Source organism: Orycteropus afer, unplaced genomic scaffold (genome assembly GCF_000298275.1).
Source record: "Orycteropus afer afer isolate SDZICR_OR568_19922 unplaced genomic scaffold, OryAfe1.0 scaffold00089, whole genome shotgun sequence".
NCBI classification, from domain to species: domain Eukaryota; kingdom Metazoa; phylum Chordata; class Mammalia; order Tubulidentata; family Orycteropodidae; genus Orycteropus; species Orycteropus afer.
The window spans coordinates 640,243-657,671 of NW_006921676.1; the positions used below are offsets into that span (position 1 = coordinate 640,243).

General features: G+C 37.1%; 1 protein-coding gene and 1 pseudogene across 1 annotated transcript in view; both read left to right on the plus strand.

The window, feature by feature from the left end:
• GCC2 (GRIP and coiled-coil domain containing 2) overlaps positions 1 to 17,429 on the plus strand; it is a 110,397-nt gene that overhangs the window by 79,131 nt on the left and 13,837 nt on the right. Inside the window, exons 16-21 of the mRNA XM_007942364.2 lie at positions 736 to 857; positions 2,256 to 2,432; positions 5,363 to 5,580; positions 7,812 to 8,006; positions 10,671 to 10,810; positions 17,092 to 17,293. Coding sequence (XP_007940555.1) covers positions 736 to 857; positions 2,256 to 2,432; positions 5,363 to 5,580; positions 7,812 to 8,006; positions 10,671 to 10,810; positions 17,092 to 17,293 — 1,054 coding nt within the window. The remainder of the gene's footprint in view (positions 1 to 735; positions 858 to 2,255; positions 2,433 to 5,362; positions 5,581 to 7,811; positions 8,007 to 10,670; positions 10,811 to 17,091; positions 17,294 to 17,429) is intronic.
• LOC103198241 lies at positions 15,573 to 16,293 on the plus strand (annotated as a pseudogene).

The window sequence follows — 17,429 nt, forward strand, 5'->3', positions numbered from 1 at the left end:
CTTAAAAGCTAGCAAGCTGCCATCTAGATGCAACGATGGGTCTCTCCTTGTCAAGAAGGAAGAAGAAAACCAAAATTAATGGAAACAATCAGTCCTGGCGACTGGTACACCATCCGATCTGCAACCTATACAACTATGAGACCAGAAGAACTAAATGATGCCCGGCTACCACTGTCATCCACTTGGAAGGGATGTAGGAGATCCTGCATAGAGAGGGAGAACAATGTCTAACAAAACTCAAAATCATTTGAAGGCAAAAAGAAGGTTGGGACCAGGTTTGCTGGTTCAATAGAGCCTGGTGGAAGCACTGAGACTATGGCCCCTAGCTGCCCTTCAGGTCTGGAATTGAAGCCCCACCTGTGGTTTACAGCCAAACAGAGTACAGGCATGTGAGTTAAACATTTACCTCAAGTAGACACACGTCCTGGAGAGAACAATCATGGGAGAAAGAAGGGTTGTTTATGCACAGGTAGACAGCTCAGGTGGCAGGAGAGTATGGAAGGATGGAACACTGGGAAGAGGTAACTATGGGGAGCAAGTGGGAGGGGAACTGTTGCAATGTGGTAAACTGTGGTCAGTGACATGAGACAAAAGTATATGTGAACTGCTGTATGGAAAGTAAATTTGCTTTTGTAAATCTTCACCCAAATCAAAATATTTAAAAAAAATAAGAAAGAATATCATCTGAAAAAAAAAATGCAATAGAAAAACTTTTCTCTCTCTTAAATGTTACAGGCAGAACAAGCGGCTATAACTTCTGATTTTGAAAGCTACAAAGTCCGAGTTCATAATGTTCTAAAACAACAGAAAAGTAAATCTGTGTCTCAGGCTGAAACCGAGGGTGCTAAACAAGAAAGGTAAAGTCTAAGTCAAAGGAAACATGCATAGTTTACCCTCCCCCAAGGGAGGTTCTTTAAAAGTAGGTTGAAAATCCTGCTTTGATTTCTTTTGCCTATGAATTTGTTTCTTGGCCTCACTGATCTCCAGAATAGTAACAGAGAAATGTCACTACTAGGGGCACTAAAGCTCTAAAAGATATGTTAAAGTGAACAGTGAAGCTAGAATGTAGTCTAAGAGATGTAAGCCAAAGTGTTAATAGGATCTGGTAAGGATATAGGCATTAATTTGGCTAAACAAATTACTTAAAGACATTTTACTTATTTCAAGAAGTCTTAACTTAATTTTGGTCTAGAATTAAATTTTCATCTTAAATTTATAACCATTTCAAATACTATTTGAATAATATATCATTTAATGCTTCTTTACACCCAGCATGCAGATTGCTTTTGTAAATTACTCAAAAATATGCTGGGGACAAGTTACTTTAAGGGGATTCTCTGGTGTGTGTGTAGCAAGGATTGTGAAGCTGGCACAGCACCGGGCAGTGTTTTGTTCTGCTGTACATAGGGTCGCTATGAGTCAGAGCCAACTTGACGGTGCCTGACAACAACAACAACATGGTGTGTATGTGTTCAAAGCAATTTTACATCTGCTGTCACTATTCTAAACAGGACTAAATATATGTTTATGCTGCTCTAACTTTTTGTTTAGGAATATAAAATATGAAGCCACTAGGCTGAAAAATAGATATTTTCTGTACAAATAGTGAGCTTATTTTTTAAAGCTGACATTGATTTTTGACACATGTAATAAATCAATATAAAACTGACTGTAAGAGTCATCTGGTCATGGCTGAATTTTGCGTTCAGGTTATTCAAATGTAAATATTTTAAGTTCTTTCAGCTCTTAGACATTAAGTGTTTTGTTTTGAAGGAATCTATGTATTATACTGATTGTGGCAAAATTAAGTATTTTAACTGTTTGATTTTCGACTAGTTTTCAATTCTAAGTCTGAAAAGACCTCTTTTCTTCAGGGATTTTATGTTATTATACCTTGATTTAGTGTAATATTCTTATACAACAGTGACCTTTTTTTAATACTTGTTTTAACAAAATGGCAATATTGGTTTTATCTTAGACTAATTATATGATGCTCTAACATAAAATAAGCTATTTTTATGACTACAATGTTTGTATATGAAATTCATAAATTCATAGACATTTTTATAAATCTTTAGTGCCTGAGATCTGAAATCTGACTATAATGTTTACACATTATATTTAATACTAATCTCTGAATGTCTCTGATTATTATATTTCCCCTACATTCTTCCATAATAATAACAAAAGTATGACTGAAAAATTGCAGGTTCACCTCTTTCAAAAAAATTTTAAATGGCTTATATGTGTTCTAGGGAGCACCTGGAAATGCTGATTGATCAGCTAAAAATCAAATTACAGGATACTCAGAATAATTTACAGATTGGTGCATCTGAACTTCAAACATTACAATCTGAACATGATACTCTGCTGGAAAGGCACAACAAGATGCTGCAGGAAACTGTGTCCAAAGAGGCAGAACTCCGAGAAAAGTAAGGTTGCACTAGCACTGTTTATACCAGGCACTAGAGTTCTTCTTTGTTGGAACTGTTAATGTGTTGTTCTGTGGAATGAATACACATTAGAAAATAAGAAATCACTATTTGTAAATTCTTGATAACTTTGTTTATTCTACCTTAAAGCTCCCTCTTGGATTGTTTTTCTATTTAACATTCTCAAGAATAATTAGTGTTTATCTGTTCATCCAGTGTTCTGTAACTCTTACGGCCTTCACAGTCAGGGTGTTCCCAAAAAAATGCTGTCCAAACCAAGTGTCAAATTACAAGCAATTTTTCTTTTTATAGAGGAAAACATTTGAATAACTGCTGACAGAAAAAGAAACTGCAGCTTATTTTTGCAACTCTGTCTTCAGTTTGTCACATTTTTATGCTTTTGTTAATCTTTATAATATTTCAAATATATTTTAGGGATATTGGCAGAATAAACATTGTGGATATAGAAATTTAGATTTCTATAATAAAGATATTAGGTGACAGTATTTGTTCTATCTTTGAGTAGAAGGAGAATTCTTTATTAAACATCTTTCTTCAGTGATGTTAGGATAAATTATATATCTCAGGTACGCTTACAAGTTCATAATCTTAGGTTAAGCACTTAGATTTTCTTGACTTTGTAATCTATAAATAATACTGCTAACACAAAGGAAGTACAACTGATAACCCCTGAAGTAATTCCATCATTCAGTAACATCGAGTACATGCCAGTTACTCATTTAAGTGCTGGAAACTGTTCATAGCATTTGAGATGTCTTTACGGATTCCCCCTCTTCTTCAGAAATATCAGAATCTAATGGTATTGTTATTATCCGTGCTGTAGTATGAAGACTTTTCTTTATATACTTTCTGCTTTTTAACCATTCTAATATTCCTATCTTCTCTGTAGCAATGCTAGCATAAGATTATACAACACTCCACAGGAATGTGGTAATTAGGCTGGTTAGCTAATGTTTGCATCAACCAGAGGAGTCCAGCTAATATAAACACCAGAACAGTGAACTTCCATTAGTTCAGTTGTTCCAGTTCCAGATATGGGATTTAAGAATGTAGGTTTCAAGTAGGTACATTTAAAAGTGATACCAGTAACTCCTGAAAACTAAAAGCCTTGCCTTGACATTAAAATGTAGCTTTTTCTCTCCTTACAAAATAGTTGACTGCAGATGGTGCTTCCTTTACAAGATTCTTGGTAGCTGTTGTATGAACAAAATGTTGGCAGAAAAATGAAGGTTCAAAGAGTAACATATAAACAAATATTCCTTAAATTCATTCAATATTATGAACTTGGCAATTAAGATAACTTTTCTAAAACATGGTATTTTCATTGCATATCTCCTTTCAGCCACAAAATCTTTTTTAAAAACCTTATGTGGTATTCCTATGTAAAACACATAGGAAAAGGTCTTAGAAAGATACACAGTGTTAGTAGTGTTTACATCTAGGATTGAGGTTTTACATGTAGGGGGTGGGTGTGGGTGTGGGAAGTGAGGAAAGGGAGACTTACTTTTTTCTCTAATTAGTTCTGAACTTTTTATGAGAATGTAGTTATTAATCCCTTCAATTTTACTAAAACCAAAAGTGAAACATCAGCACTACAAGGAAACCATTGCAAATAGTGATTCCTGAATAGAGTGGGAGGAAAAATGTGGAACAAAACTCAAAAACACAGTAATGTCCAAAATTACTTGGTCAGATGGAGTCTGGTAGGACTCCCAAGAGTATGACCCTGAGAGAACCTTTGGGCCTGCAGTAGGACTCACTCCCAAGGACTGGCCCTCACCCCAGCAGCAGAAAGAATTACATGCAGAACACCCAGCCCAGGGCAATGCACCCACCTACTCTACGGAGATACATCCCTTGGAGCAGTCAGCCATGGGGCACCAGAGGGGAGCATTCACATGGTGGGAAAGCTAGACAGACAGGAGTGCATAGTTAACAAGGACACTGGGAGGTGGTGGGGGTGTGGATCATAGGGAAGGGAGAGGAAGAGAGTGGGCTAGGGCTGTGGATGGTAATCCGGACGTGAAATCATATGTACACAAACTGTTGAGTATAAAATAAATTCTGCTCTATAAATTTGCAACCAAAGAACAATTTAAAAAATAAGTAAATAAAAATAGTGGTTCCCAAATTATAGGTCCACTGACTAAAGTCAGGCTGACTACATAAAAGTCACCTGGGGAAGCTGCCAAAAGTAGAGATTCCTGGGACCACTTAAGAACATTCTGACTGAGTGGCTCTAGGATGACCAGTAGATGTCTGTTTTTAACATGACACTCCAGTGACTTGGATGTGTAGTAAGATTTGAAAGCAGCTTTAGAATTTTCTTTTAATTGGCTAAAAATAGATAGTTTTATTTAGGCTTTCTTTATGAGACACAAGTGTTTCCTATTTCAAGGTAATAGAGAAAGATAGTTTAATCATACATTTACATGAACTACCATATAAGATGACCTAAAGGAGTGGACTGTTTAAAACTATATTCATTTTTTGCTCTAAATACAGCTCTGTTTTCTGATATACCAGGAAAGGAGTCCCTCTTCAGAACCACAGAACACAATTTTCACCAAGATTACTTGTCTGAACTATAAAACAAAACAAACCCCAGCCCACTGCCATGAAGTCAATTCTGACTCAAAGTGACCTTGTAGGAATAGAAACACTGCACCACAGGGGCTCCATCTGAACTATGATACAAAAATGATTTAAAAAATCATTTGAATTAGATGGCAACCAATGTCAGTTCTCCCAAGGTTGTTTACAACTAGTACTAATATAGATACATAGAGAAGTTAATTCATACCTTCAGTGGATGCCTTGAGACATTCTCTCATAGACCCCAATTGAGAAAGACCAAGTCAGCATAAAAAGTTGACAGATTCTACAAAGTAAGTTTATCTTATCATTAGGTTGTGTTCAATACAGTCAGAGAACATGACAATGAAGTCTGACTATGCACAGACTGTGAGTCAGCTAACATCCCAGAACGAGGTCCTTCGCAACAGTTTCCGCGATCAAGTGCGACGTTTGCAAGAAGAGCACAGAAAGACAGTGGAGACTTTGCAGCAACAGCTTTCCAAGGTTGAAGCTCAGCTCTTCCAGCTTAAGAGCGAACCAGCCACAAGAAGTATGTATGTATGTACTTATGGAAGTGTGTTGTTTATGTTCTTGTGTGTTTATGGTACTTCACAAATTCTCTTTAAGTATAAATTTTACTAGGTAGTAACCATAACCAGTTTGTTAGGTAATTGATGAATTTAGGGCTTTTTTATTGGGAATATAATTGAACACTTGATTATACTTATAGCAACTCATATAATCTTGTAGAATTCTGGTTTTTATATATTTATTACCCTTTAGGTAAAGGAATATTTAATTTTATCTGACTTAAACATACTTCTGTCAGTCTCATGATGTGTATCTTCATTCTGTATTCTAACTAGAAACATTAGCAAGAGAACAAGTCACTTAGAAACACTCAACCAGAACTGAACTTGTAAAAATTTTTTGACTAATACAAATACTTCCCTTTCTAATCCACAATTAGTTGGAATGTTAGTTCATCCATATCTAATATCTTCCATTCTACTTCTGGGGGGAAAAAAATGGTAAAATATCAGCAAAAATTAGGCTATATTTTAATAGTAAATTGGTGTGTTTTTTGTTTCCTTTGGAAATTGTACCGGGGCATTGACAATAGCAGATCACTTGTCAGGGTGGGAAACCAGCTTCAAGATAATTTATCATATGCCAAGAGTCAACAAAGAAAATAAGCACCCAGGCAAACACAGATTGCACAAGAGATTGTAATCTAGGAATTAGCACTGGAATGTGGAATAAGCAGTTAGCAAAATAATAGAAATCAAGGAAAGAAGGGCAACCAGAGGACTGGGGTTTGAAAGAACAAGGGTGGCAACTTAGTGGAATAGAAAATAAATGAAATTTGAAGTTAAAAGGTTAGGGTTTAAATTCTGGACCTTGGCTTAGCTATGAGACCTTGGGCACAGTCATTTAATTCTTCTGAATTTTGGGTTCCTTGGGATTAAGTAAGTAAAGTGTTTGAATGTGTCTTGTAAGCCTTAAAGTTCTATGCAAGTATTAATTATCAGCAAGCAGGAAAGCATTTCTTAGGAAATATAATCAGTTAGGTACCTACCCTGGATTCTGGGCTTTTCTTGTTTGAACACTGTAGATGAGTAATAAATAGGCTGTTGGAACACAGCAGGGATAACTAGTGTGAGTGCAGATGATCAATAAGAATTTATGGGAACGAAATTTCAACAGGTATATTGTATCAAAAATATGCAACTATAATCTTCAAAAATAGCTAGACTATAGTTTTAGAATTTCTCCCAATATTTAGCAACAGTATAGCCCTCTACCCTTTATTAATAGTACTATATTACCAAATTTGTTTACTTAACAGTTTATCTTATGTAGCTGCTGCTGCTGTTGTTGTATACTATGGAATTCATTCCAACTTATGTGACCCCATGTGACAGAGTAAAACTGGCTCGTAAGGTTTCCTAGCTCTTTACAGGAGCAAATTGTCAGGTCTTTTCTTCAGGAGAGTGGCTGTTGTTGTTGTTCTGTGCTGTCGAGTCGGACCTGACTCATGGCAACCCCTCCTTGGGTTTTCAAGGCAGTATCATTATGAAAGTAGATTGCCCCATCTTCCTTCTGTGGAGTGGCGGGTAGCTTTGAATTGCCATTCTTCAGGTGAACAGCCAAGGAGCTCTGGTGGCACAGTAGGTAAGCCATTTTTGGCTGCTCACCAGAAGTTCAGTGGTTCAAACCCAACAGCTGTTCTGCAGAAGGAAGATAAGGTAGTCTACTTCTGTAAAGATTTACAGCCTTGGAAACCTAATGAGGGTCAATATGAGTCACAGTCGACTTGATGGCAGTAGGTTTGGTTTTGGGGTTTTTTTAGGTTAGCAACCAAGTACTTAACCTTTATGCCACCAGGGCTCCTTCTTACATAGCTACTAGAGATTAATTTATACTTTCTGCTAAAGTGATTTAAGCAATTAGAAGTTCAATAACTAAATTTTTAAACCTGTTTTAGAAATGCTTTCTTTGTATACCATACTTCTTTTCCAGTTTTCTATTTCCATTCATTATCATTTGACATCCCTAGGTGGTTCAAACCCACCAGCCACCCCTCAGAAGAAAGATGGGGCAATCTAATTCTGTAGCAATATTGCCTCAGAAACTCAAGGAGGGGTCGCTATGAGTCAGGGCAGACTCAACAGCACATAACAACAACAACAGGATCATTTGAATTTCACTGTATATCTCTGTTAATGTTGAATCCATTGGTTATGAACAGTCTCACAAGTATCCTTGAAAAATTAATAGGCCCAGCTTCTTCCAACCAACCTTTGAAGAGCCTTCGAGAAAGGAGAAACACAGACCTTCCCCATCTGGATATGCATGCCATAACCAGGGAGGAGGGAGAAGGAATGGAGACAACTGATATTGAGTCTGTGTCTTCTACCAGCACTCACACACAGTCTTTAGAGCAGCTTCTTAATTCTCCTGAAACTAAACTTGGTACGTTACTTTTTTTAAAATATGTTTTTCTTATCTAATTTTGCTATATTGCTTGATAAATGTTACCTCAAGTTATAAATGCTTTTAGATGTTACTCTCATTAAATTCATTTTAGTATTCCACCCTTATTCAAATAGAAAACTTTCTTAAAGGATTAAAAGAAAAAAAAAATTTAAAAAGAAAATGGTAGCTCTGCTGTAGAAGTTTATGTTGTTGTAGTTGGATGCTGTCAAGTTAATATACTAACCCACAGCAACCTCATGAGACAGTAAAACTGCCCCCATAGAGTTTCATAGGCTGTAATCTTTGTAGAAGCAGATCACCAGATTTTTTCCATATAGCCACTGGGCAGATTCATGCCACCAGCCTTTCAGTAGTCAGCAGCCAATCACTTAACCATTGTGCCACCAGGACTCTTTTGAAAATTCTATCGTGGTAATGAAAAGTAGAATAAATTATTCTCTCACCCTTCTAAGAAATTGACAATTTCAGTTTATTCCTCTTTTATTTATAATGAGTATTAATGTTTTCACAATTGAGGAAGAATCTGTCATCTTTCTGGAGTTTCAGTATCATCTGGAGTAAGGGCAGTTTGTATCCACACTCACTGAATGTAGTGGTGGTAGTATTAGGTACCACCAAGTAGGTTCTGACTCATGGCAACCCTGTTTACAACAGAACAACACATTTCTCAGTCCTGTGCCATCCTTATAATCATTGCTGTTTTTGAGCCCATTGTTGTAACCACTGTGTCAATCCATCTTCTTGAGGGTCTTTTTCGCTAACCCTCTACTTTACCAAGCATGATGCCCTTCTCCAGGGACTTGTCCCTCGTGATAATATGTCCAAAGTACGTGAGACAGAGTTTCACCATCCTCATTTCTAAGGATCATTCTGGCTGTAGAAAGGGAATTGTTCACCAACACCATAATTCAAGGGTATCAGTTCTTTGGTCTTCCTTATTCAGTGCCAGCTTTCACAAGCATGTAAGGTGATTGAAAATACCATGGCTCCAGTCAGGTGCACCTTAGTCTTCAAAGTGCCATCTTTGCTTTCTAACAATTTAGAGAGGTGTTTTGGAGCATCTTTGCCCAGTGTAATACATAACTTGATTTCTTAACTGTTATTTCCATGGGTGTTGATAATGGATCCAACTAAAATGAAATTTTCCACAACTTCAATATGTTCTCCCTTTATTGATCCTGTTGTGAGGATTTTTGTTTTCTTTACATTGAGGTGTAATCCATACTGAAGACTATAGTCTTTGATACATTAATAAATGTTTCAGGTCTTCTTCACTTTTAGCAAGCAAGGTTGTGTCATCTTCATATCACAGGCTGTTAATGAGTCTTCCTCCAGTTCTGATTCCACATTCTTCATATACTCCAGCTTCTCAGATTATTTGCTCAGCATAAAGATTGAATAAGTATAATGAAAGAATACAACACAGATGCACACCTTTCCTGACTTAAAACCACACAGTATCCTTTTCTTTGGTTCAAATGGTTGCCTCTTAGTCTATGTGTAGGTTCCTCATGAGCTCAATTAAATATTCTGCAATTCCCATTCTTCTCAGTATTACTATTCTTAATAATAATAGTAACTTCAATGTTTTCTCTGTTTATTGGTCAAGTTTGTGAGAATTTTTGTTTTGTTTATGTTGAGGTGTAATCCATATTGAAAGCTGTAGTCTTTGATTGTCATCAGTAAGTGCTCCAAGTCCTTTTCACTTTTCGCAAGTGAGGTTGTGCCATCTGCATATCACAGATGGTTTCTAGGTAGGATATACTCAAGGTCATACTTGATAAGGCTTTCGTGGACTTGTTTTAGTTTTCTTCACCTTCAAGTTGAACTTGTACATGAGTATTTGAAGGTCTATTCCACAGTCATTCCCTGGCCTTGTTCTGACTGATGATATTGAGCTTCTCCATTGCCTCTTTCCACAGATGGAGTCAATTTAATTTCTGTGTATTTCTCCAGCAATAGGGTCAAGGCTTTGAAATTGCAAGTCATAGTTACTTCAATAGTGGTTAGATGGTGGCATCAGACTCTTGAATCAGACTTGGTGTTGTGGTTTTCAACAAATTGGTTATCTATACTAAGGCTGTTGCCTTATCTGTGAAATCTGCATACTGATACCTATTGTTGTTGTTAGGTGCCATCAAGTTGATTCTGACTCATGGCAACCCTATGTAGAACAGAATAAAACACTGCTCAGTCCTGCGCCATCCTGACAGTCTTGGCTGTGTTGATACCTACCCCACCTCATATAAGATTCTTACAAAGATTCAACAGTATAAGTGATCATTAAATGTTGATTCTTCACACACTGGTAGGTGAAATGACATGAGCTGTTGGAACATTAATAAATGAGTAGAGAGTGAGTAATAAAACATAAATGGAAACTTAACATATTTCAGAATTGGGGCTCATAAAGCCTGTATTCAGTTGGATTATGTGTTTTAAAACAAACTATCTTAGTTCATGTTGCATTCAACATATAACCTTTTAATTGAGGTATATTGACTAGATGAATTGCAAAGAGAGTGAACCTACACAATATTGCAGAAGTAAAATATGTATATTTAGACATTTTTCTTATTTAGAATCTTCATCTTTAACCTTTAATTTTGAAGATTAAGTATTTGAAAACATATATTACAGAGCCTCCTTTATGGTATGCTGAATTTACCAAAGAAGAATTGGTTCAGAAACTCAATTCCACCACAAAAAGTGCTGATCACTTAAATGGCCTGCTTCGGGAAACAGAAGCAACCAATGCAATCCTTATGGAACAAATTAAGGTAAGTTCAGAAAACGTAGCCACCCAAAAACTACTCTGACCTGATTTGCTTATCTTCCACCACCACATCACTCCTCCATTTAAATATTCACATTTCCGATGCATCCGTAACATCTTGATTCTTCATGATAATAGATTCCTATTAGTTGGGAAATACTGATTGCATTTATAGCTAATATAGAAATACTATTTTAATGCCAATTTTTTCTAAGAAAATGTAAGTTTTAGAAATTAGATAAATGTCCACAAGTCATTGTTTCACATACACTTAAATAAAACTACAAAATATGTGTATTGTTCCTTAAATTCTAAAGATAAACCAGACAACACTTAAAATTCAAATCATTCAGCTGAGGTTTATGGCACTAAATTACTTAACACAGATTATGGATAGAGATGGCAAAGTAGCATAGGAAGTTTTTCCTATTTAAACTAGATAACAAAAACATCCAGGAACAAGGTAAATTGAAGAGTTGTTGAGGATTATTGAAGATGTTTTTAGCCCCTGCTTCCTTGATAAATTACATGTTAGCATATACTCATACTATTTATTGAGTAGTTCTCATGTGATAATATATGATATATATTATCATATTTAATATATATAAAGCATATGTATTAGAGAAAAATTGAATCTGATAAATGGTAGAGCAAAATGCAAACTCATGTCTGAAAAGTGCATGCTGCTTCTTCCCATACCATGCTGTTCCAAATAGATTTGTCCTACCTCTGTGCAAGGATACCAGCTGTCCATGTCAAATTAATTCTTTGTAATGCTGTATTACTTTTTGTAAATGCTTGGATTTTAAAGTAAATTATGGATATCATGACATCCCACTAAAAAATACATTAGTATGCATCTCACAAAGTAGTATTTCATGCATAGTCAAAATAAAATTACTGTAGTGGCTTATGTGTTGCTGTGATGGTGGAAGCTATGCCACTGGTGTTTGAAATATAATCAGGGTCATCCATGGTGGATAGGTCACCCTGTAGCCTCCAGACTAAGAAGAAAGAAGAGGTGGTCCACTTAAGAAAAAGTTAGCCACTGAAAACCTTATGAATAGTGGTGAAACATTGTCTGATGCAGTGACTAAAGATGAGCCCCTCAGGCACTCAAAATGAGACTAAGGTAGAGCTGCCTCCTCAAAGTAGAGACTACCTTAATGACATGGATGGATTAAAGCTTTCAGGCCTTCATTTGCTGATAGTGCACAACTCAAAATGAGAAGAAACAGCTGTAAACATCCATTACTAATCAGAACGTGGAATGTACAAATGATGAATCTAGGAAAATTGGAAGCTGTCAGTAAAGAAATGGAACACATAAAGATCAATATGCTAAGCATTAGTGAGCTGAATTGGACGGGTGTTGGCCATTTTGAATCAGACAATCATATGGCCTATTATGCCAGGAATGACATATTGAATGACATATTGAAGAGGAAGGGCATCAAAGTCATCGTCAAAAAAGAACACTTCAAGGTCTGTCCTGAAGTACAGTGCTGTCACCTACAAGGAAGGTGTTTCACCCACAAGGAAGACCAATTAATACAATTATTATTCACATTTACTCACCAACCATTAAAGCCAAAGATGAGAAAACATCTTTGTTTTTCAACTTCCGTAGTCTGAAATTGACCAGGCATGCAATTAGGATGCATTGATCATTACTAGTGATTGGAATGCAAAAGTTAGAGACAAAGAAGTAGCATCAGTAGTTGGAAAATATGGCTTTGGTGATAGAAATGACGTTAGAGATCACGTGATATAATTTTGCAGGACCAATGACTTACTCATTGCAAATACCTTTTGTAAACAACATATACAGCGACAATACATATGGACCTTGCCAGATAAGATACATAGTAATCAAATTGACTGCATCTGTGGAAAAATACAATGGAGAAGCTCAATACTACCAGTTAGAACAAGATGAGGGGGGCCAACTATGAAACAGAACATCAATTGCTCCTATACTAGTTGAAGCTGAAGAAAATTAAAACAAGTCAATGAGAGCCAAAATATGGCCTTCAGTATATCCCACCTGAATTTAGAGACCATCTGAAGAATAGACTTGACATTGAACATCTATGACCAAAGACCAGATGAGTTGGGGGATTACATCAAGAACATCATACATGAAGAAAGGAAAAGATCATTAAAAAGGAAAGGAAGAGATCAAAATAGATGTCAGAAGAGATTCAGAAGCTTGATCTTGAACAAAGAGTTGCTAAAGTGAATTGAAAAAATGATTAAGTAAAAGAGCTGAACAGATTTCAAAGGGCAGTTTGAGAAGATAGAGTAAAGTATTATAATGAAGTGTGCAAAGACCTGCAGTTAGAAAATCAAAAGGGAAGAACATGCTTGACATTTCTCAAGCAGAAAGAATGAAAGAAAAAATTTAGGGCTTAAGTTGCAGTATTGAAGGATTCTATGAGCAAAATATTGAACAATGCAGGAAGCATCAAAAGAAGATGGAAGAAATACACAGATTCACTACACCAAAAAGAATTGATGGATATGCAACCATTTCAAGAGCTGGCATATGATAAAGAGCCAATGGTATTAAAGGAAGAAGTCCAAGCTCCACTGAAGGAATTGGTGAGAAATTAGGCTCCAGGAATTGATGGCATACTCATTGAGGTGTATAAACAATCAGATGCAGTGCTAGAAGTACTCAGTCATTTATGCCAATAAATTTGGAACACAGCTGGCCAACCAACTGGAAGAGATCCATATTTGTGCCCATTCCAAAGAAAGGTGATCCAACAGAATGCAGAAATTATCTAACAGTGTCAGTGCCACACGCAAGTAAAATTTTGCTAAAGATAATTCAAAAACAGTTACAGCAGTACATCAACAGGGAACTGCCAGAAATTTAAGCCAGTTTCAGAAAAGGACGTAGAATAAGGAGTATCATTGCTGATGGCAGATGGATCTTTGAAAGCTGGTAATACCATAAAGATGTTTACCTGTGTTTTGTTGAGTATGCAAAGGCATTTGTGTGGAGCATAACAAATTATGGATAACATTGGGAAGAATGGGAATTCCAGAACACGTAATTGTGCTCATGAGGAGCCTGTACGTAACCAAGAAACAATTGTTCTGACATGCAGGGGCTACTGCATGGTTTAAAATTAGGAAAGATCAGGACTGTATCCTTTCACCATACTTATTCAGTCTGCATCCTGAGCAAATAATCTGAGAAAGTAAACTATATGAAGAAGTGCATGGCATCAGGACTGGAAGAAGAATCATTAACAACCTGTGATATGTAGGTAAATGAACAACCTTGCTTCCTGAACGTGAAGAGCACTAGAAGCACTTACTGATGAAAACCAAAGAATACAGCTTTCAGTATGGATTACATTTTAACATAAAGAAAACAAAAATCTTCACAACTGGGCCAATAAGCAACATCATGATAAATGGAGCAAAGATCAAAGTTTTCAAAAATCTGATTTTACGTGGATCCACAAATCAACACCCATGGAAGCAGCAGTCAGGAAATCGAACAGTGTAATACATGGGCACTCTGGAGGCGTAGTGCTTAAGGCATTTGACTGCTAACTAGAAGGCTGGTGGTTCAAACCCACCTGGCACTCCTTGGAAGGAAGGTTGGGCAATCTACTTCCATAATGATACCGCTTCGGAAACCCAAGGAAGAGTCACTATGAGTCAGATCTGACTCGACGGCAGTGAGTTTGTTTGGTTTTATTATATTGGGCAAATCTGCTGCAAAAGGACCTCATTAAAGTATTGAAGAGCAAAGGTGTCACTTTGAATACTAAAGTGCACCTGACCTAAGCCATGGTATTTTCAGTAGCCTCATGTGCATATGAGGAGCTCTGGTAGCACAGTGCCTAAGGTTCTTGACTGCTATCCAGAAGACTGGCAGTTCAAACCCACCAGCCATTCCTCAGAAGGAAGGTTGGGCAATCTACTTCCGTAGTGATACTGCCTCAGAAACCCAAGGAGGGGTCACTGTGAGTCGAGTCCAACTCCACAGCACATGACAATAACATGTGCATATGAGAGCTTGTTAGTGAAAAAAGACAATCACAGAAGAACTGATGCATCAATTTGTGGTGTTGGCTAAGAATATTGAATGTACCATGAACTACTAAAAGAACAAACAAATGTGTCTTGGAGGAAATATAGCCAGAATGCTCTTGGCAGCAAGAATGGCCAAACTTCATCTCTTGTACTTTGGTTGTGTTATCAAGACCAAAGTTCCTTGAGAAGAACCTCATGCTTGGTAAAATAGAGGGTCACTGAAAAAGGAGAAGACCCTCAACAAGATGGATTGACACGGTGGCTGCAACGATAGGCTCAAGTATAGCAACCACTGTAAGAATGGTACAGGACCAGGCATTGTTTCATTATACTGTACATAAGGTTGCTATAAGTTGAAACTGACTCAACGGCACCTAAGAATAACAACAAATCACTGGAAGTAGCCTGGTGAACTGAAGTGGCTCTTTATATGTTATATTTTTACAGATTTGTACTCACTCTCCTGATTCCTTAGACATTATTGTCACCTTTAAAAATTATCACAGGTTTTCTCTCAGAGTTGGCCAGCTTTTCTGAACTAACCTAAAATGATGAAATATAACAATATGTAACACTATGTAGAAATACTGAAATAATACAATATGAAATCTTCCTTAAAAACTTTAACATGCCAGAAGCATATCCAATGTTGCAAGAGCTGTGTTGGCTCATAAGAGATAGAGCAGTGGTTGTGTCCCACAGACTCTGGCACTATGAACATATTTGATCGGAAGATCAACTTTGATGCTCTCTTAAAATTTTCCCACATAATCCCCTCGACACAGCAGCACCTGAAGAAGGTCTATGCCAGTTTCACCCTCTGTATGTTTGTGGCGGCTGCAGGGGCTTATGTCCATGTGGTCACTAACTTTATTCAGGCTGGCCTACTCTCTCTGCCTGGGATCCCTGGAATTGATGATGTGGCTTATGGCAACACCTCATAGCCATGAAACTGAGTAAAAAAGATTGGGACTTCTTGCTGGATTTGCTTTCCTTACAGGAGTTGGCCTCGGCGCTGCCCTGAAGTTGTGCATTGCCATCAATCCTAGCATCCTTCCCACTGCTTTCATGGGTACAACAATGGTCTTCACCTGCTTCACCCTGAGTACACTCTATGCCAGATGTCATAGCTACCTCTTACTGGGGGATATCTTGGTGTCAGCCATGAGCCTGATAGTCTTGTCCTTGCTGGGCAACCTTTTCTTTGGATCTGTTTGGCTTTTCCCAGCAAATCTGTATGTGGGGCTGGTGGTCATGTATGGCTTTGTCCTTTTTGATATTCAACTCATTATTGAAAAGGCTGAAAATGGAGATAAGGATTATATCTGACATTGCATTGACCTCTTCCTGGATTTTATTACTTTATTCAGAAAACTCATGATGATCCTGGCTATGAATGAGAAGGACAAGAAAAAAGAGAAGTGAAATGACCATCCAGCCTTTCCCAATTTGACTTCCTCTCCCACCACCCCTCATTTCCTCTTTGTACACATTACAGGTGGCATGATCTGTGATAATGAAAAGAAAGCATAAGAAAAAAAAAAAAAACTTTTAACATTTATCTTTTTCATATCCTTTTGGTACACATTTTCTGGTGGGATTTTATGTTGTGAATTCTCACTCTATCCTGGATTCTGGCCTTTGTTTATGTTAGTGTACTACTCATCATGTATGTTAATCTACTATTCATCATGTGAACATGATTTTACTGTGCACATCTTAACTGACTGATGTTCTGAGAACCAGGAAGGGGAAAGGAGTTAGTGAAGGATGCAGATGGTCACTTCAGCCCAGTTTTCAGACTCTGGTTCATCTGCCTCACAGTGTGTCTTACCCAAGAGTCCTAAACCCCACTGGTTTAGTCTTTATAGAGAATAGAATGGGGAGGGAGAATCATGGCATCATCCTATAGCTCTCATTAAGTAGACTTTTCGTCAGGCTCCCTGTTTTCAACCCAGTTTCCATAATCATGTGCTTCTAGACAAGAGCTTCTCTTTGTTTCTGACAGATGCGTCCTTCCCTTTTATCTTTAGTTCTTGGTAACTGTTAGGCTGAGTCAGCTTCCATTTCTTCACCTGCTTCCCATCTGCTAGGAATTACCTGATATCTGTCTCTTATCACCTCTTTTTCCTCTTCATTATTGTCATTTTTGCAGGGTTCTAGTCTATCATATTTCACCAGAAGTTCCTAAAACCTTTTTTCAACTCATTTCTCTAATTCCAGCTTCTCAAAAGTGAAATAAGAAGATTGGAAAGAAATCAAGAACGAGAGAAGTCTGTAGCTAACCTGGAATACTTGAAGAATGTCTTGCTCCAGTTCATCTTCCTTAAACCAGGTAGTGAGAGAGAGAGGCTTCTTCCTGTTATAGATACAATGTTGCAACTCAGTCCTGAAGAAAAGGGAAAACTGACTGTAATTGCTCAAGGTGCGTGAAAAAGGACTCTTACCTTTTTTATTTTGTAACTGACCTGTTGGGCTTTTGGTTGGGACTTTGTGTATGATTATAATCTTTTTCCATAGCCTAGGCTTTTTCGTATTATAACATTTATTCATTTACATGT